Below are 21,328 nucleotides of genomic sequence, written 5' to 3' on the forward strand. Positions count from 1 at the left end.
CCGGCGATAGCTTGTCTGCTCTTCACGACACACTGTGGGGATCTTTAACCTCCACTAAAATGAATGCTGGGAGACGAGACACCCGTTTAACGTCTATCTGACTAATGGCACTCACATTGCTGAATCATACTGCCTGTGAAACACAGGGATGACAGTTTATAGTTGAGTCAGGATTCGAACCCAGGCTAGACACCTTAGAAATGGGAGTAAACCAAGCTAATGGAGGCATTCTACATACTGTGTGCACACGTTAAGCATTGGGAAAGAGGAGGAAGGGTAAACTGAGAGAAGAGTCAGGGAAGGAAAGAAGATTGGGAAGAAACATGAAGAGGAAAATAAAATGTGTAGAAGACCATTGAAATGGAAGGAGATCTCGACAGGACATTTGCTACATGTGGGATTCTACCATTTCTGCATTCATAATGTGATGTCTGCAACTGCAACTTGTTTTGTCTGTCAATGTTTTGTTTGGCTATCTCTAATCGCTGTTTGGGCATGTTTAGAGTTTGAGGATTGGTATGTTTGTTTACTCACTGTGCTGCCTTGTAAAGGTAGAATGTGAAGAGCCATAGAATAACAATGACATTTGAGCTCGATGTGGCATGTTAGAAATCATGTACTGTACTTAATTTTCCTAATCCCTGACTTTTACCTGTGACATGTCGCAGATCTACAAGAGCTTTGCGTTGCTGATGTTGTTGTTGTGGGTCGAGTTTTGAAATGTGCACCCATTGTGCGGACAGTTGCCGGACTACACCCACATCTGTCGCTTGACACCACTCACCATAGTACCGAGAGAAAATGATATGGGCAGCATCATGGTTTTATGGTGGGCAGCATCATGGAGAAGGAGAATGAGGCAGAGAGACAGAAAGACAGAAGAGAGCAAAACTGAGGTAACAGATATAAAATAAATCCCCTGTTCAGAATACCAGTTAAACTTATCTATCGAATCGTATTCATTCACATGGGAACACGGGACAGACACGGCTCCATCTAATCCTATTCATTCACATGGGAACACGGGACAGACACGGCACAAGGATGAGACAAACTAGAGAATGTAAGCTGGGCCGTGACGTAATGGTTTTTGACAGTTGAAAGGCAAAAGCCTGGGGTATGTTGGGTTGCCAAGCCAGCCGTTCCTTAACGGTTTCTAATGGAGTGCTTGCTGGAATGCTTAAGCCACTTGGTGAGCGAGCTCTACCAGAAACTTGGTAACTGAACACTTGGTAACCTTGAGGCCTGAGCCTAGGTCTACTTTAATCTATATTGTGCTCAAAGGATATTACCATGACCCTGCTGCTCCTGTTTGGAGTGTATGTACTCGGTGCCTGAAACCAGACCCAGCTGTCCGTCAGATTAGTAATTGATATTGAACCAAACCAAGAAGACCCTCAGAGATGAATTGTCTAATAGTGGGGCAGATATGTAACAAAAATTGCACGAGATGTTCACATCCGGCAGAAAGTTTGAAATTTTGCATACAGGGGTATTTTGACATGCTGAGTTCAAAAATTGGCGGATCCAAGAGGTCTGACCAATGGACAGGCCGCCATCTTGAATTCCAATATGGCTGCCAAGACAAAATGTTGATAATCCCTATCTTGGGTTCTAAATGACCTGTGGTGCTCAAATTTTGTACACAAGGGTATGTTGACATGCTGAGTTCAATAAGGCAATAATTTGAAATGTCTGACAAATGGTATGGCCGCCATTTTGAATTCCAATATGGCCGCCAAGACGAAATGTTGAAAATCCCGGGTTCTTTGCAAAAGCAATACCAATTCAATGGATCCCTAGTTGACAAATCATATAACAAGTCAAAGAGCTCATTTCAAAGTATATTTCGTACCAGTTGGCAGCCGTAACATGCTGCAAGCTTTTTTCCATCCGTTTTACTTCTCCTACTGCTCATCTCGGAAGCATTGTCCAGAGCAGAAACATAGTTCTGTGCATGGTAGATTAGCAGCAGAACATTTGCAATTTCCAGCACACCGTTTTTTACACTTGCACTTGATCAGCTCTCGGCACCCTTTTGACGCCTCTGGCATTACTGTCCAAAATGGATGCCAGACATCATCTGCATTTTTAGCCCATCCCCAATCTGCAGGTGAAGGCAGCTCTGGGTTAGCAATTTGGGACTGTCCCCAGATGTGACCGGCCTGAAAGACTGCCCTCTTCACATGTTGACGCAGTGCCTCTTTTGTCGGTGGAATATTTTCCGATTGCCGATTTCCCTGAGCAAACAGCTGCTTGCGTGCTTCGTTCACTTTCTTCAGAGGGGAAGTTCTACTGTACAGAACAACGAAGAACCTCTCTATGTTGTCCATGTCATCATCTGTTACTTCCGCTGGTGCATGTGAGAGATGATTGAAGACCTCCCCCAAGTTTGGCATGGAATTCCATATGCTCCACACAGTCTTTTTGCCAATCCCACATATGGCAGAAACAGTATCGCATCCGGAAACAGTATGCAGGAATAGAAGCCCCCATGAGCGTTCAGGGCCAATGTGAGTCGCAATAGTGTGAGCAGCAATGTGCCTGAAATAGTTTCCATGTCCAAATGCCAACCACATTGCACAACCGTCCATAATGCTTGCCATTGCGATAGCCAACACAACCACATCCGTGTCTGTTGCATGAATGACGATACTTCTGTACCCCTGCTGATATGCATGCCAAGCATGTAGCATCATTCGTGAATCAGCCTCTTCATGCGTACATGGTTGAATTTGAGAAACATCAGAAGGGCGCTTTGATTTAACCTCTTCTTCTAAGGTTGTAAGAAGTGTTTTTCCCTCTGGAATAGGCATCGTTTGCAGGGAATCAGCAAGGAAACTGAATAATGTCTTTTTGTTGGAATCTACACGAAGGAAGATGCTCCAGTTTCGTGGCACGGATGTCTGTTCAGTCACATGGAGTGGTATGCCAGTGCCACGACCAAGCCTGGTGCCTTCTTTGAGACTGTCCGTTCTGTAGGTGTCCCACACCACATCAACACGCATCACAGTCCCCTCATTTAACTTTCGGGCAATGTACGGAAGGACCTGTTTCTGTGCATAGTCACCAAATGTCCTGATCACACTGTTGCACTTCTTAGGCTCCAAATGATGGACTAAGGCAGCCCCATCGAAAATACGAACTTCTCCTTTGGGCGCATCACGAGGACGTTGTGCTAAAGCTTCCAAACAGGGCAAAAGATCAGCCTTGCCGGTTGGTGGCCGCATTGTATTGATACCTTCAGCCAATGCAGGTGGCCACCCATGACACTCATATTCATAAAATGTGTTAAGATCACCATCTCTAGTTTGGCAAGAAATGTACATTCGTGAGAAGAGCTCCACATTACTTTTCATACGTGTAATCTTCGCCTCAGACTTTCCAGGTGTTTTCTTGGGCTTCGATTTCAACAGTGGCAGATTGTTCTTTGAAATGCTATCATAGAAATTGTCAGAAGGATCCTTGATTCGCTGCCCCACAAATCCGTCAAATTGTGTTTTGCCAGTGTCCTCCATGGATCGCACTGCGGCTATCACTTCATCAGGCATGATGACCTTTGTGTCAAGCACATACAAGTCATTACTGTCTTCCGCAAACGGGTTTCCAAGTTTTTCAAAGGAACTGATTGCATTATTGAGATCTGATGCAAAGGATTTCTGGACACTAGGCAATTGTTCGTGGTGGCGGACATCAGTTTGCCTCTGTCTTTGAAACTGGTCCTCAAACTCATTCAGGATTCTGGCTATTTCTGCACCAGCTACCATCCACCGGCGAAGAGCCCCTTCATTCTCAGTAATTCCAATGACTCCACCATCACCTTTCACATAAGTGTTCTGCTGTTCGTGTATCTGATCGTGTGCCATAGCAGAGAACTTGTGTGATGACTTCTGAGTGACAAAGTTCCCCTTGACAAATTCACGATGGATATCCATGGAATCGTTTGAAAGTTCCTGAAGGTCTGTTACATGTCAAGTAATGCACTGTCAACCATCTGGCATAATGGTAATGGTCCATGGCAAACATCCACGGAATGATCGCCGTGAGAGTCTCCACATAGAGCGTGTAGTTGGCTTCCCGTTGTGATCTTATGAATGCCAAGAGAAGACACTCCAACTGCAGGACTTTATTCCAGTAGCAAAACTGGGGGTACTTTGTAGCCATCTTCTTGCTCCAAAGATCAAATGATTGTAAATCTTCAGTTTCACATGTTTTCCGGTAATCATCGTATGCCTTTCGCTGCAGAGCGTACAACGCCGCTACTGTGACTTGGTGTGCCCATTGTGACCTCGATATTTGCGAACCTTTGTGAAGACTATCTGCTCTTCCCTCTGTTGTTACACCAGCACTGGTCATTACACTTGCCCAGCCACTCCCCTCCAGGAAGCTGCCGATCGCTTTCAACAAGGCCATCTCTACATGAAGTCCTCCCATCATCACAACAAACTTGTCTTCACCATATATACCTGGCCAAGTCCATTGAATCTTCTTTGCAATTGCATAGAGTGGTTGATCAACGGTCAGAACTGGAACTTGTCCGGGGTTTACTAGTTCTGTCGCCTGCTTGATTAAATTCATTCCATGCTTCACCATTGCCAATGTGTGAGCACTCTCGCGGAACAGAGGTAGCAGTCCTGTAATTGCAGGAGGCCGAGGAACTTCAACCTGCAGATTTGCCATGTATGCTGACCAGGAGATATTATCTTCACTCTCAAGACCTTCCTTCTCCTGCAGACTTTGTACAAACGAAAGCCACTGACTTTCTTTGTCCTGTATTCCGGAGGACACACTTGGAGTGGATGGACCTTTTGGTTTTCTTGGAATGGGATTATTAGTTGGAAATGTTTCAGGAGGCACATCACTGTAAGATGCAGGAAGGGCGGCTATGGTTTTGGAGCGCTGTTTGTTCTCATTCTCAGTGACATTCTCATGATTTCGAATGCTGCCACTTTTGTCATGTGAAACATGTGTCAGTGATAACACGGTTCCATGAAATGAACTTTGTGCTGATGCTGATGATGGGTTGTGATCTATGTTGTCTAGGTTGCCTGTTGTGAATATTCCACTTCGCAATTTTGTTGGACACACAACGCCGTCATGTTTGTATATTTCTATGACTCTGTTGGCCTCATCTGTGGATACCTCCAGTATGCGATCATAGGAAACACACAAACCATGTTGAAAAAGAACGTCAACGAGATCCCGTTTCCTTGTTTTGCTATGAATGAGAAGACCCAGGTAAAGTGGCAGTGATGTTTCACGTTTCAAATTGTGACGTACTGCTGTAGTTTCCAACCTTCCTCGTTTCATAGTGTTGAATGTTACAAGTTGAGTTAAGGATTGCACAGAGACGCCTCCCTTGTTGTTTGCGTTTTGTTTTTGTATGTTTGTACCAGCAAGAATCATTTCCATCAATGCTGCCAATGATGGTGGTGAGTTGTTATATGATTCGTTAACTAGGGATCCATTGAATTGGTATTGCTTTTGCAAAATATCTTTGCGCACAATCTGGGCAACTCTCATGAGAATGACCGCATCGTTGTCAGAGCTTTGTCTACAAGCATGCAATAAAGCTTCACCAATGTCCTCTTTGAATGACAGTGCCACTTCATGGTTGCTCTTATGTGCCTCAAGTTGCGGAAGGTGTCTGAGAAGCTTGTCCTTAAGGTGAGTTGAATTAATCCTCTTTGAGATATCACCTCCCAGTTGTGCCAGACGTTCTGTATAAAGCTTTGTGAGATCGGCTAACTTGAAAGTGTAACTGTCATCTGTACACTTCATTTCTTCCAAATAGGCTATCAATTCGGCCAAAGCTACTGATTCTGGTGGCATATTTTCACTTGAACTGGCTTCCTCATTCTTTCTTACAAATGATCTGTATCGAGTGTGGAGAACAGTCATGCACTTCTTGTGATAAACAGCATCTGATGCCGTCATATCACCTACAGACAATCTAGCCAGGAGTTTTTTATCCCTCAATTCTGTTGCCATCAATCGAACATTGGAATCTACATTTTTTGTTGCCGCTCTGTGGACTATTTCTTCATTACTGATAATGCTATCACAAAAGAAACATGTGCTAGCAGTACTCTGTTCAACGGATGGAGATTTGAAACTTGTTCTGAGTCTTTTCTTAACAGGCGAGTAAGTTTCTTCACCAAGTTTAAGGTCTGAACTTTGCTTTCTTTCCCTTGATTCAGCCCTGGCCACACGAGAGCTGCTGCATTGCACATAACAGTTTTTGTGCCATTTGGCAGCATGCGCAGCTAGGGTTTCTGCAATACCGCAACCATCATCTAGTCGGGAAATGTTTATCCCGCAAGGCAAGGCACCTAAATCATTCAATGCCTTGAGATTTTGAGCAAGATTCTCGTAGACGTCTAGACACGACTGATTGCTGCCCTTACGTGCATCTCTTAGTGGTTCATTTTCAGAACGTTTCTGGCAAAGAGCGCAAATGTTCCAGTCTGTTGGCATTGGAATTGTTGACGATGTTTTCTTTGATTTCGACATTGGATCTGAAAGAGAAAAAACATTAAAAAAATAAATTATTGGAATGTCATGTGAATGTTCAGTTCCGGCAGAAAGTGTTAAATTTCACATACAGGGGTATTTTGGGGCGCTGAATTTCCCAAATTTCTACTGCCTTCGACAAAATTACAAACCCATCAGTAGATTTGAGATGCAACAATTTTCCAGTTATCATAATAATGCTCAAATGATTTAACATTATGACATTACCGTACACTGTGCTATTAAAGCAATGAAAACATCGATGTTTGTCTTGGCGGCCATATTGGAATTTAAAATGGCGGCCATACCGTTTGTCAGACATTTCAAATTATTGCATTATTGAACTCAGCATGTCAACATACCCTTGTGTACCAAATTTCAGCGCCACAGGTCATTTAGAACCCAAGATAGGGAATTTCAACATTTCGTCTTGGTGGCCATATTGGAATTCAAGATGGCGGCCGGTCCATTGGTTAGATCTCTTGGATCCGCCAATTTTTGAAATCAGCGCCCCAAAATACCCCTGTATGCGAAATTTCACACTTTCTGCCGGAAATGAACATCTTTTTCACATATCTGCCCCACTATAATATCTTCCACAGCAAGGATGAGGGAGTTATATAGACAGAGGAATGAATGATCGTTTTAAGGCCATTTTCCCCGCTTGAGTGGGGGTTAGCCTTGCGGGCCCCATGACAATCATGGTTCCCTGTTTGAGGCAATGTTTTTATGGCCAGATGCCCTTCCTGACGCCAACCCTTGGTCACGCTCTTACGATGTGCAGGGATACGGTGTACCTATTCTAAATTGGGGTACACACCGTGATCATTCATCCCAGCAAGCTGGTACTCAATTTGCCGACCTCGGAAGGATGACAGGCTGAGTCAACCTCCCTGGCGTTAATTCAGCGATCGACCGGGATTGGAACCCAAGATCCTCGGATCCCAAGCCGGCACCCTAACCACTAAGCCAACACCAAGCTATTGGAGGAGTTGAAAAAAATAAAATATATATATTGTGTCACAGGTTGTGACCACAGTGTGGTCATTCTTGTTAATTGTTTACCTTGTATTGAAATGTTATTTATCAGGGGAGTTATTTCGTGGCTTGATTTGTTACACCGATAAAGTAAATAAAGGATTGCACACTTCCACTTTTTGGCTTCTCATACCACTGGGCCAATCACAGCACTTGCCCCCGCTCCATTGCAAGCCGTGCCTTTTGGGGATACTGTACATGGCATATAAGCATACACTTTGTTTCTAACTAGTTAAAAACCACTTTGTTACCCCTCTAGGATTTCTCAGCACAACTTACATAGTATACACATCGTTACTGTGCTCTTCCAGATCACTGGTTAGGCTCCCCCAGTCCCCCAGTCCTCTTCCGGCTCTTGCTGGTGTCACTGATAAGAGACCTCTTACTGATTTCTCAACAAGCAGGAAGCTAGGACCACAGGAGCATGTGATTCTTTAACCAAGGTTCTCTCTCCATGCCTTAAACAAGGTTTTTGTTATTTTGCTGTAATTCCCCTTTTTAATCGTTTTTTCGATTTAGAAATATATTTGGTTTGCAGTTTATTTTCCTTTCCTAGTTCTGTCTTTATCTTTTTCTTTTCCTTTTTCAGTCCATTGTCAGATTTTGCTTTTCATCTTTTTTTTGATCCATCTTCAGATTTTTGCTGGTAATGCTCTGGTGTCTTTGTCATGTTCTTTTTCCATTCTTGTCTCATCATGATATGAGGGATCTTTTTTTTCTTTCTATTTATTAGCCTAACGAAAGAGGTAATAAAAACACTGTTCCACATGATCATGTTGCAAAAGGATTTTAAAGTATTCTTTCAATATTGTTTTAATATTGTTTTTGGCTTTAATATCTCTAATATCTTTAATATCGATTGTTCTTAGGTTTGGTTTTAATATCTCTCGGTGGTGAAGAATTACTTTGATAACTAAAAAAATATTTGTAGTATCTGGATTCAGATCTTCACCAAAATTTAAACGATTAGTCCTCGTCACACACCAAACATGTCAACGAAGATTCGTCCAACATATCCTGCGAACAGGCGAACGGACTGACAAACAGGGGTCAACCTACAACAGCACTCAGTAGAGTGCATACCTCCTCCAAGATGAAGTTTACTTTTTGTTTCCCTCGTATAGGCTGGATCTGCATTTGGACTTCCAAAATCGAATCGGCTTGTTCTTGTCACCTACCCAAAGCATCCACCAAGTTTTGTCTGTCCAATCTGAATCTTTTGTCTGTGTAATCTGTCCACAGCTTTTTGAAATATCATGCAACACTGAACATCAGTTTGGGACCCATCTCTCAATGGTGAGGAATCACTTATAAAAATTATCGTATCCAGATCCGGATCTTCACCAATATCGAATGATTCATCCTTGTCGCACTCCCAACCTGTCCACCAGGTTCCATCTGAATCCGTCCATGACGTTTTGAGATATCCTGCTCACATACAAACAGACAGACAAACAGGGGTGAAAACATTATCTCTGTCCATCTTCGGTGGCGGAGGCAAACATAACTTCCATCCATATTCGGTGGCGGAGGCCGGAAGTACCAATGTTTGATTGCAAGTGTTTTCTTTTGTTCAAGAAATGTTGACGATGGATGATCTATTGCATCGTAACTATGGATGAATTCTTCAAATGTTTTCTTGAATGATCTGTCATTTTTTGTTTTGCTCATCAAGCTTACTGTGTGTTTTCACTGATGTATGTTGAAAATTATTTGTCTGGAATGAAATGGGCCTGTCGGTTTTCTTGCTGACAAATGTGAAACACTTTACCAAGGAACCCAAATGTACATTTTTGAACAGTATCTTCCAAAAAAAATTACGTGAATTACACTCTTAGTCCAGGAGCCCAGAAGGTTTATTCAAGTGAAAAGCGCCGGAACGTTTGACCTCATGGGCTGATGTGGTCATCCACCGACATCACAAAATGCATTGCTGCCGGGTCTGACCCGTGGCTCCCCCCCCCCCCACCCCCCCGAAATCACTCCATTAGTGACGCCATTACCGAAAAACCTATTTTGCTCAATATCTGGAGAACCATGCATGATAATATCACGAATAAGGTGTCTATACCTATGTTTACATGGTCAATCATTATACTGACACACGCATTATTGCTAGAAAATGCATAGTTTTCCAGGTAAATGTGTAGCCCACCCACTCATTCAGCGACGCCATTACCGAACAACGATATATGGAAAACTTGCAAATGTGCAGTTCACATAATTAACTTGATGTTCTCTTGGCATTACAAGTCTTCTCTATCACTTTCGTCACTCTCATCACTGTCCTCACTCCAAGCATTATCTGACTCTTCCTCATCTACTGAATTATCTTCCACACCATCCCCGTCATCCTCATGTGGGCCTGTGAGAGACTCTGGAACTGAACTTCCTGGAGGTTCAAAGCAGTTTTGAGACAACTTCCATCCATAGTCTGTCGGACTCAACCCACCAGTTGGATCTGTCTGATCAGCTCTCTTCCAGATTCTTGCCACATAGTGCGCCCTTTTCATATTGTTGCGCTTTTGAGTTTGTACAGTGAGTATAATAAAGGTTAAAATTCCCCCCTCATAGTTAGTCACACAAAGAACATGTAGCCTCGCGATAGTGTAGTTATCTCTTCGTATTTGTGAGCTTAGTCCTTTTCCATTGTTAGTTCTGCGTTGAGTAGAGTCAGGAGAATAGGCCCTACTTCTACTGACTTTCCAGCTTCCCTAGCCTCATGCCCCATTGCGCTAACTTTGGTTCATTTTGGGCGAATTAACACGAGGCAGGCTAGGAGGGTCGGGGCGGAGCCGAAGGGGCGGAGCGGCAGAAGTGCTGATGGTAAGCACGAGCCGCCAATCAGGGCTCAGAGGTGGTGGCGGCAGCGCTGCGTCACAGTGCTTGGTGAGAAGGTTCGAGAGGGTTCCAGAAGGTTCGGGGGCGTAGCTATATAACCCATTGCACAAATCCCCTGAGAGGACTGCCTGATAGGACTCTCGCTGATGAGCAAAGGACTCGCACTGACTGCTGCCCAGGAAGAACTCGCGCGCACTGACCAATTTGGAGGAATCGTTGGAGAGGAGTTGTGAGCGTCAGAGAACTGTGAGAGATACGCAGGTGAAGAGAGACGCGCATGAACCGAAATACGCGCTATTATAAGTGACGCTCGGTTGAGTTGGAGGCCGATCCATATACAGTGCATTAAGTCGTGCGAGTGAGAACGGCTGTGTAAATCGCCAGCCGTGCTGAGAGTCCCGCATTTGTCGTTCCACCTCATCATCTGCCTTTGTTCGGGAGACGCGCTACGAGGTTCCTTCCATCACCTGCTGCCATCTTCGCGGGACGTGCTGGGACCGGGGAGAGCCGGACGGGGCCGTTCCTGGACGGCCACGTCGACGTGTCTGGCTGGGACATCAATCCATCTGCAATTCCCTGTGTGAGTGTGACGGGCCCGAGTCCGGGGGATAAGATAAGACTGATTAAGTGCTGCCCTGTGTCTCTGCGTCCCCGATCATTGTACATACGTGTGGGAATAATTAAACCTGTTTTCTTCCTTTTTCCATTCGATTGTTTCTGTGGTTTCCTCATTGGCTAAGCGTGGTACGAATAGGACCACTCGAATCGGGCTCCACTACTAAACTGCACGGACCACGTGGTATTCAATCCGCTCGGCGTACACAAACCACGCGTGGCTCGTGCGAGGCTTGCTTCCTCGCTTCCGTGGTGGTGCAGGGAATTAGGTACGAGCGAGAGTTGGTCCCGAAACCCTACTCTGCGTTTGCCAGGAAGAGGCGTTTCAAGTCTCGGTTCCGTCAAGCCCAGAAAGAACAAGGGGATTAATCCCCCCTTGGTAAGGGGAAGAAGGGCGGTGAACAATATGATTACAAGTGTCTTGGCGCACGGGGGAAGAGAGGCACAGTTTATCTTCTTTATTCTGGCAAGGGGCGTGGGCGCAAGGGCCGGCCGTAAAACATTGCTTCAAAAAGAGGACCAAAAAACAACAACAACCACGGTTCCCGAAAAAGGCCAACCCCCGCTTTGCGGGGAAAAATGGCCTCTAAAGGTGGTTATATATTCTGGCAAGGGGCTCCTTTTAGTCACCACCACCCATTCACATGAATGCCTTGTAGATACAAGTCATTAATGACTTATATCTACAAGGCATTCATGTGAATTAATGTCAGAGGTTTTGAAACCATACAGCACGCAGACAAAGGATGTAACAGCTTGGACATCTACCTCCTCAGCTGTTAGAGATCGCAATGCCATCACATGAGCTGCATCTGACTCAATCTGCTGGAAGGGCTTCACTTTGCCCTTTCTGTAGAAACACGATGTGAAATCACAACCAGTCAAGAAATGCAGGCCGATTAGTGCTTCAGTGATACCAGTCTGTTTCTTCTCAAGAATGGCAGCTAGTTTAGTGACATCAATGTACCTTCGGTGGTTGCCAGATCCATAGTCCATGATGATGGTGATCCTTTCCGACCTTCCAGAAAGCCCAAGCAGAATGATGAAGACGTCCGTATCAGTGGACCTTACTAGAATGTTACCAGTGGAAATGTTGTTTGCGTGAAAGGCAATGAGTGTGTCAGCTTCTTCATGTCGACATTGGAGGTGATTCGGTTCCTCTATTTGCAGCACATCATCCTCGTTGTTCTCCATCTCCATACACACACCACCATGTGAAACATAGTGTTTTTCTTCCAAGAATTGAACCATATTGGAGCTTCTTCCATTCCTCCATTACAAACCGGGCAAACTCTTCCTTGAATGAGCCGCTTTTGAGTAACTCTGTGCCACTCTGTCGCTGAGCCTGGTCAGGTCCAGTAATGATGAATGATTGAGGAGTAGTTGAACGATGCAGGTTTCACTCGGTATCTTTGATTGATGGTGACTGGTATTTGTCGAGCACTAAATGGATTTGCTCCCCACGATACAAACATACTTTTGCCAAAAGATCCTTTGCCATGGTTGCAATGTGGACTTGCTGTGCTGCAGCATGGTTTCATGGAGGATAATACCGCCATCAATCACTATGGCTGTTATTGGGGTGTCAATCACTATGGCTAATCACTATGAATCACTAATCACTATTGGGGTGTCAATCACTATCAATCACTATGGCTGTTATTGGGGAAGACTGGTGTCATCGACAAACACTTCCTGTCTGCTTTCAAGTTTCTTTGTGAGATGCCTTGTCCGTCTTCAGGGGAGTTCCATCGCTATGGGCAAGAGAAAGTGGTATTTGGCTGTTATGGTATTTGGCTTCCTTTGCAATAAGATCTTCCCCTAGTCCAATGATCCTAGTATCACACTTTTTTTAGCAGCAAGAAGGATTGCCTTGCTCCCGTCTGTGGTCAAACATTGGCTGAGGGGTTCATTTTTCTGCAACTTCCTCTTCCTCTTCTGTCCACAAAAAATACATTCCTGTCCAAGGACGCCTCTCGTGCCGGTAGAAGGATGATCGGAACTTGAACGAGTGGTCTTCTGAGGTGGTTCAGATGGTTCTGTGCTTGGAGGTGCTCCTCTCTTAATGGCACAGAATCGACTGAGGCAAACTGAGTGGTAATATTTGCCTTCTGGGCCCTCAGCTGTTCTGATCTCTTCCGAGGTGTTCGAAAACTTGTCACTTTGAAGTGCCTTTTGCCGTCTAGCAGCATTTTTGGTTGTTTCCCAGTTGCTGGAATTGAAACACTCCAGGGCACGTTTCTTTTCTCCTCTTTCTTTGCAAATTATACAAACGGGGGTGTCATTTGCCATGATCTGTAAATAACAAAAAGGGAAAGAGACCAATGCATTATTTGCCACATTGTAGCAAAAGACAGATGGTACGACTCCAGTAGGCAACTTTCAGGGTGAACTCCACATTTTCAAGCACGAGAGTTGGCATTGTAATATTTCACCATAAAAACATGGGTATAGACACCTTATTTGTGATATTATCATGCATTGTTTTTCAGATATTAATGACAATGGGTTTTTCCACAACGGCGTTGCTAACTGAGTGGGTGAACTAAACATTTACCTGGAAAACTATACATTTTCTAGCAATAATGCGTGTGTCAGTATAATGATTGACCATGTAAACATAGGTATAGACACCTTATTCGTGATATTATCATGCATAGTTCTCCAGATATTGAGCAAAATAGGTTTTTCGGTAATGGCGTCACTAATGGAGTGATTTCGGAGGGGGGGGGGGGGGAGCCACGGGTCAGACCCGGCAGCAATGCATTTTTGTGATGTCGGTGGATGACCCCATCAGCCCATGAGGTCAAACGTTCCGGCGCTTTTCACTTGAATAAACCTTCTCTGCTCCTGGACTATATTAATTCCTTTGTTTCTTTGACAATACTGTATTTTCTGACATTTGCAAATTGTGTTAAAACATTTTTACAAACAGATATTTAATATGCAATACAGTGAACTTTCATGAATGTGTTTTATGCATTATATTAATTGAATGAATGAATGAATAATTCATTCATTTCAAAAAATATTCTTCTTGACCGAGACTCCAAGAAGACCAGGCCACTTACTGCATGAATTTGTAATTTGTTCAATGTGTCGGCAATAATTTTCCGACTCTTCACGAAGGCCACTGTGGGGTCTTTAGCGTCCACCAACGAATACGATAGATGTGACACCCAGGCTATTAGATCGTACATCCACTGCGGATGGACATTAACACCCAGTTAATTTAATCCGAGGACCAGCGCACACATTAACCTTAATAGCACACATTGTATCACTCTGTCTGTAGTTTATAGCTGGGTTGAGATCATACCCAGGCTAAACACTGAGGGTTTTTCTCAGGCCACATCAACAATATATCCTCACCTGACCATGTATTTATTCATCCTTTTTATGCCTCCGCCGACTTAGGTCGTCCGTCCGTCCGTCCGTGATAGGTTTTCGTTACCACGATAACTTGAGAGCGACTGAAGGGATCTTAGTCAAACTTGGTGCCGGTATGCATAATTAGGTAAAGATGAACTGATTTGATTTTGGGTCACGAGGTCAAATGTCAGAGGTCATGTTAGGTAAAAATCCTGTCACCGCGATAACCTATGAACCAGTGATGGGATTTGAACAAAATTTGGCACAGTTATGTAGAATGATGTAAAGATGAAACGATTCGATTTTGGGGTCAAGAGGGTAACGGTCAAAGTCTGTATTAGGTCTATAACTTGAGAACGGCTGAAGTGATCTAATTAAAACTTGGTAAAGGTATGTATAATGATGTAAAGATTAACTGATTAGATTTTGAGGGCAAAGGTCAAAGGTCATAGTTTGTAATAGATCTATAACTTGAGAACGGCTGATGTTATATCATTCAAACTTGGTACAGGTATGTATAATGATGTTAGGATGAACTGATTGAATTTTGGGGTGAAGAGGTCAGAGGTCATGTCAGGTAGAAATGTGATGACGAGAACAGCTGAATGGATTTAAATCAAACTTGGTACAAGTATTGTAATGATGTAATAATGTGGGCGGAGGCGTATCGGTCGACGTCGCGACGTCGAAGAGTGTCATTCTAGTTGTGATTTGGTTTAGGGATTTTGCTGAGTGGCAAGTGATGTATTGAGCATTTGTGATTTTAAAATATCTTCCTTTTTATTTTACTTGTTACAATCTTATCAAATGCATTTTATTGATAATACAATATAATGCCGTCTCTATGAAAGTACTTCATGCCAGATTTGTAAGGTTTCAACTCACCAGAATCACACAACTGCTTATTTCAAACTAAACTGAATGACCTCCATACCTATTGGATCATCTTGTTACGTGCCTATTGTTAATGTGTAGCGGCTACCGCTGGGTTTTCACAATCGCCTTGCACCTATCAAGGACGCGGAGCGATCACCATGCCGGGCTCGTCCAGGACGCCCGGGCAGGCCCGCGCTCAACTTGCCAGGCCTCGGTCGGCATGCCAGGGCAGGCTCGCCCTCAACTTGCCAGGCCGCAGCCAGGACGCTGGGCCACGCCCCCTCTCGCCTTTCCTGGGCAAACACTCCGGGATAATATGTATATATATTGCTGCCCGATAAACGGGCTTTTCAGAGTGCCTGAGTGTTTGGTTTGATTAAAGCAACTCGGATGAATTCCAGCTTTTTGTCGCGTCCATTCTTCCGATCGACGTGGGAGCCCCAGCTCCTTCATTGGTGACCTACCGACATGGACACGGCAGTCGCCCTTAAACTGCCTACCTTCTGGGAGGCTCACGCGGCGGTTTGGTTCGCACAGGCGGATTCCCTGTTCGCCCTGCGAGGCATCACGGCCGACGACACCCGCTTCCACCATGTGGTAGCAGCGCTCGGTTCGGCCACCGCGGCCCGCGCCCTGAGCCTCCTCGAGAGCCCGTCAGCCGCTGACAAATACGGCGCGATTAAGAAGCTTCTCCTCGACGCTTTCGCCCTCCCATCGGCGGAACGCGCACGGCGCCTGCTCGACCTGCCCGAGCTCGGCGACACGCGCCCTTCCGAGCGAATGGACTACATGCTTTCACTGCTCGGCAAGCACTCCCCGGCATTCCTGTTCCGGGAGCTGTTCCTCCGTCAGCTGCCTAACCCAGTACGCCTCGCCCTGGCAAGCACGACGATCACAGATCCCCGGGCCCTTGCCAGAGAAGCCGACAAGATCTCCGCCGCAGGACAGCGCATCGCAGCGGCGACATGGGACCCACCGCCGTCCGACGCAACACCCATGGTGCCCGAGCACCCGGCACGGTCGACGACCGAACTGCCGACGCAATTGGCGGCCGCTACACCGAGCCGACCACCTCCAGCACGACGACCGGGGCCTCCACCTGACCAAGCGTGGTGTTACTATCATGCCAGGTTCGGACAGAAGGCCCGGACATGCCGACCCCCGTGCACCTTCGGCAGGCCGGGAAACGGCCGGGCCGGCGTTCATTACCAGCCATGAGCGCCGGCCACACGGGCAACTTACTGTTCATCATGGATAAAGCGTCCGGACGGCGCTTCCTGTGCGACACTGGCGCCCAACTGAGCGTCATACCCGCCTCTGACCAGGACAGGCAATCCGCGGTTTGCGGCCCCTCCTTGGTTGCGGCCAACGGATCGACCATCCGCACCTTCGGCCCGCGCAACGTCACCCTCTGCTTCGGCGGCCAACGCTTTGCTTGGACGTTTGTAACCGTAAACGTGCCCATGGCTCTGCTAGGCGCCGACTTCCTCTGCGCACACGGACTGCTGGTGGACGTCCAACGGCGTCGTTTAATCAACGCCGAAACCTTCAGCTCCCTGGTATGCACATTGAGCAGCTCCGCGCCGACCGAGCTGGCATGCGCCGTCCCGGCGGCGAACGAGTTTGCTCGCCTGCTCACGGAGTTCCCGGCCCTCACGCGGCCGACGTTTTCGGCCGTCGCAGTACGGCATGGGATCGAGCACCACATACCAACCACAGGCCCGCCGGTCTACGCCAGGGCCCGCCGCCTCGACCCAGCCAAGCTCGCCGTGGCGAAGGCCGAATTCGACGCGTTGGAGCACCTCGGCATCGTGCGGCGTTCCGATAGCGCGTGGGCCTCGCCACTGCACATCGTGCCAAAGCCGGAGGGTGGATGGCGCCCGTGTGGCGACTACCGCCGTCTCAATGACGCAACCACCGCCAACAGGTACCCGATCCCGCATATCCAAGACTTCTCCGCCCGTCTGGCGGGACAGGTCATTTTTTCGAAAATTGATCTCATACGGGGATATCACCAGGTACCTGTCAGGGCGGCCGACGTCCCTAAAACGGCAGTCATCACGCCGTTCGGCTTATTCGAATTCTTGCGGATGCCGTTTGGTTTCAAGAACGCGGCTCAGGCGTTCCAACGCTTGATGGACGGCGTGCTGCGTGACCTGCCGTTCCTTTTCGTTTACCTGGACGACATCCTCGTCGCCAGCACGTCCCGGGCCGAGCACCTCCTCCACCTCCGAACACTGTTCGGGCGCCTCAGCGAGCACGGCCTCATCGTCAACCCGGCCAAATGCCACTTCGGCACGACGGCCGTTGATTTTTTGGGCCACCACATCACCAAGAACGGGGCCGTGCCGCTGCCAACCAAGGTCGAGGCCATCACCACGTTCCCGCGTCCCCGCACCATAAAGGCCCTGCAGGAATTCCTGGGAATGGTGAATTTTTATCACCGCTTCGTGCCCCGCGCTGCTCAACTCATGCGGCCCCTCTACGAAGCCCTCCGGGGCAAGCCGGCCAAGCACGACATCGCCTGGTCCGCAGCAATGGATGCGGCCTTCCAAAGCTCAAAGCGGGCCCTCGCCGACGCAACACTGCTCGCTCACCCGGTGCTCAACGCTCCCATCGCCCTCACCACGGATGCCTCCGACTACGCGGTGGGCGCCGTACATGAGCAATGGGTGAACGGGGTTTGGCAGCCACTCGCTTTTTTCAGCCGGCAGCTCCGTCCGAACGAGCTCAAATACAGCACGTTTGACCGGGAGCTCCTCGGTCTACACCTGGCCGTCCGCCATTTCCGCCACCTCCTGGAGGGCCGACCTTTCACGGCATTCGTCGACCACAAGCCGTTGGTTTACGCCATGGCCAAGGTCACGGAGCCGTGGTCGGCCCGCCAACAGCGCCACCTCTCCGCCGTGTCGGAGTTTACCACGGACATCCGGCACGTCGCCGGCAAAAACAACGCCATGGCCGACTGTCTTTCCCGGGCCAGCGTGAACGCGGTCCACCTGGGCGTGGACTTTGCGCTTATGGCGGCGGACCAAACCACCGACACCACGATGCAAGCCCTCCGGGCGGCGGACACGGGCCTCCGCCTGGCCAACATCCCCTTCGCGGACACTGTCCTGCTCTGCGACGTCTCCCAAGGCCAGCCTCGCCCCATCGTGCCCGTCACCTGGCAACGCCGCATCTTCGCCTCCCTCCACGGCCTTTCCCACCCGGGCCGGAAAGCTTCCCAGAAGCTGGTGTCGGCGCGATTCGTCTGGCACGGCCTTCGTCGGGACGTCCGCGATTGGACCAGCACCTGCACGGCCTGCCAACGGGCCAAGGTCCACCGACACACCCAGGCCCCGCTGGCACCTTTCACCGTGCCCGAACGACGTTTTGACCACGTCAACGTGGATCTGGTGGGCCCCCTCCCCCCGTCACGGGGGTTCACACACCTGCTCACCATGGTGGACAGGACCACCAGGTGGCCGGAGGCCGTTCCCCTCGTCTCCACCACCACCGCCGACGTGGCGCAGGCTTTCATCGCCACCTGGGTCGCCCGCTTCGGCGCACCGGCGGACATCTCGTCAGACCGCGGACCACAGTTCACCTCCGAGCTGTGGGGCGCGGTCGCCCGCAACCTGGGGGTCAAGCTCCACCGTACTACGGCCTACCACCCCCAAGCAAACGGGTTGTGCGAGCGATTCCACCGCTCCATGAAGGCCGCGGTCATGGCCGGCCTTCAAGACGGCGGTTGGGCCGACCGGCTGCCGTGGGTCCTTTTGGGCCTCCGCATGGCCCCCAAGGAGGACCTCCAGGCATCCACCGCCGAGCTTGTCTATGGCCGGGCGCTACGCGTCCCGGGCGAATTCGTGCCTGACGCTACCAGTCCCTGGTCCGCAGCTCACCAGCGCTCGGACCTCCAGGAGGCCGCCCGACGGTTTGCCCCCGTGCCAACATCCCACCACGGTGACCCCCAGTCCTACGTCCCCCCAGCACTTCGCACAGCGGAGTATGTTTTTGTGCGTCACGACGCACATCGGGGGCCACTCCGGCCGCCGTACGACGGGCCCTTCTGGGTGCTGCGACGGGACTACAAGTCGTTCGTCATCGACATCGGCGGCAGGTCAGACCGGATTGCGGTGGACCGCATCAAGCCGGCGCACGTGGACGTCGACCACCCACCACGGGTGGCCCTTCCGCCGCGGCGAGGCCGCCCCCCATCCATGGTGCCCCCCACTCGACCGCCCACCACCACACCGGACCCCCTCCCACGACCCGCCAGGGGTCGCTTCGGCCGGGTCATCAGGACCCCCCTCAAATTGACCCTGCCGGTGCAAGTCGATTCTGGGGGGACGTGTGTAGCGGCTACCGCTGGGTTTTCACAATCGCCTTGCACCTATCAAGGACGCGGAGCGATCACCATGCCGGGCTCGTCCAGGACGCCCGGGCAGGCTCGCCCTCAACTTGCCAGGCCGCAGCCAGGACGCTGGGCCACGCCCCCTCTCGCCTTTCCTGGGCAAACGCTCCGGGATAATATGTATATATATTGCTGCCCGATAAACGGGCTTTTCAGAGTGCCTGAGTGTTTGGTTTGATTAAAGCAACTCGGATGAATTCCAGCTTTTTGTCGCGTCCATTCTTCCGATCGACGTGGGATCCCCAGCTCCTTCAAATGCATATTAAACATAGGAGTTTGCTTCTCATATGAACTACTCATGATTCGAGCCTGAACCTTTTTTGTTGACTTAGTCTTGGCTCGTATGAGAGCTAACACATATAACATGTAATAAAGGTTATCGGGAGACGAGAGAGGGAAGCACAACAACAGTAGGGAACAGGGTCATCGGGAGATATGTGGAAGAGAGATGGCTGGGGGCGGGGGGTGGGAGGGGAGTATATGGAATCGACAAGGAATTTGAAGGTGGGTTGGGGTGGATTAATGGGGGTAGAAAATATTAAGGTTTTGGATGGGGGAAGATAAGAACGAGATGGTGGTGAACAGCTGTTTTGAGGACCTGGAGGGAGGAGTGCGATTGAAGAGAGTGAGGGAGTTTGTTCCAGAGGTGGGACAAAAGAGGAATGAAAGGGACTGATTACTGAAAAGGGACTGAAAAGGGAAAAGGGAAAAGGGAAAAGGGACTGAAAGGGAAAGGGACTGAATTACTCACTGGGACTGACACAATCTGTCAATTTCCCGACCCGGATCTCAATCAATGGAGCATCTTCTCTTCTGGACTTGGTTATGACTAACTTCCCTGAAAATGTCTGCTGCTCTTCTTCTGCTCCAATCGGCTCATCTGATCATGTGCTTGTTAAAGTGGACATCTCTCTGACCATTCTCAGAGAGCCTCCTCAGCATCGACGAGTCTGGCATTTCACTCAGGCCAACTGGCATGGTCTTCAAGCAGCCATCAATCATCTGGACTGGTCTCCCATCTCTACCACCTCTGACATCAACTCATCCTGGGAATTTTTCCAAAGTAAACTGCTCTCTCTCATGCACAGATTTATCCCATCTCGTCTTCAGTTGTCATACCCTTCCTCCCGTGCATGGTACACGGAATCTTGTGGTGAGGCTATTGCCCAGAAACAACTTGCTTTCGTCTCCTGGAAAGCAAATCCAACGGAAGGAAATCTCATTTCCTTTCACAAAGCCCGAAACAAGTGTGTGTCCACCCTCAGGAGAGCCAGGAAACAATATCTATCCGTTCTCAGGACAGAACTCTCTTATCTGTCTCCCTCTTCCAAATCCTGGTGGCATCTGGTCAAATCTGTTTCTGGTGTTTGTTCCCCCTCCATCCCCTCCCTCACCTCAAACGGCCACACGGCTGACTCCGCACGTGAAAAAGCTGAATGCCTCAACTCTGTGTTTGCCTCTAAATCTTGTGTCCCAAACCCATCCCTCTCTGTACCCACCGTACCCAGTCGTACCCAGCTGCTCCTGGACTCTGTGTCCTTTCCTCCTGACAAGGTGGAAAAGTTTCTGTCAACCCTCGACTCTGATTCTGCAACTGGACCTGACGGCATCAGCCCACGGGTCCTAAAATCTTGTTCTTCCGCTCTTTCACTCCCTCTCTCTGTTCTCTTCACA

At 48.5% G+C, this 21,328-nt stretch overlaps 1 protein-coding gene across 1 annotated transcript in view; it reads left to right on the plus strand.

Annotated features, from left to right (window-relative positions):
* The first annotated feature begins 680 nt into the window (after positions 1–680).
* LOC137421585 (tyrosine-protein kinase ZAP-70-like) overlaps positions 681–21,328 on the plus strand; it is a 137,043-nt gene continuing 116,395 nt past the window's right edge. The window contains exon 1 of the mRNA XM_078771227.1: positions 681–896. Within this exon, the coding sequence (XP_078627353.1) occupies positions 807–896 (90 nt within the window). The 5' untranslated portion in view covers positions 681–806. The remainder of the gene's footprint in view (positions 897–21,328) is intronic.

The sequence above is a fragment of the Myxine glutinosa genome, chromosome 2, assembly GCF_964187855.1.
Source record: "Myxine glutinosa chromosome 2, kmMyxGlut1.1, whole genome shotgun sequence".
Classification (NCBI taxonomy): Eukaryota; Metazoa; Chordata; class Myxini; order Myxiniformes; family Myxinidae; genus Myxine; species Myxine glutinosa.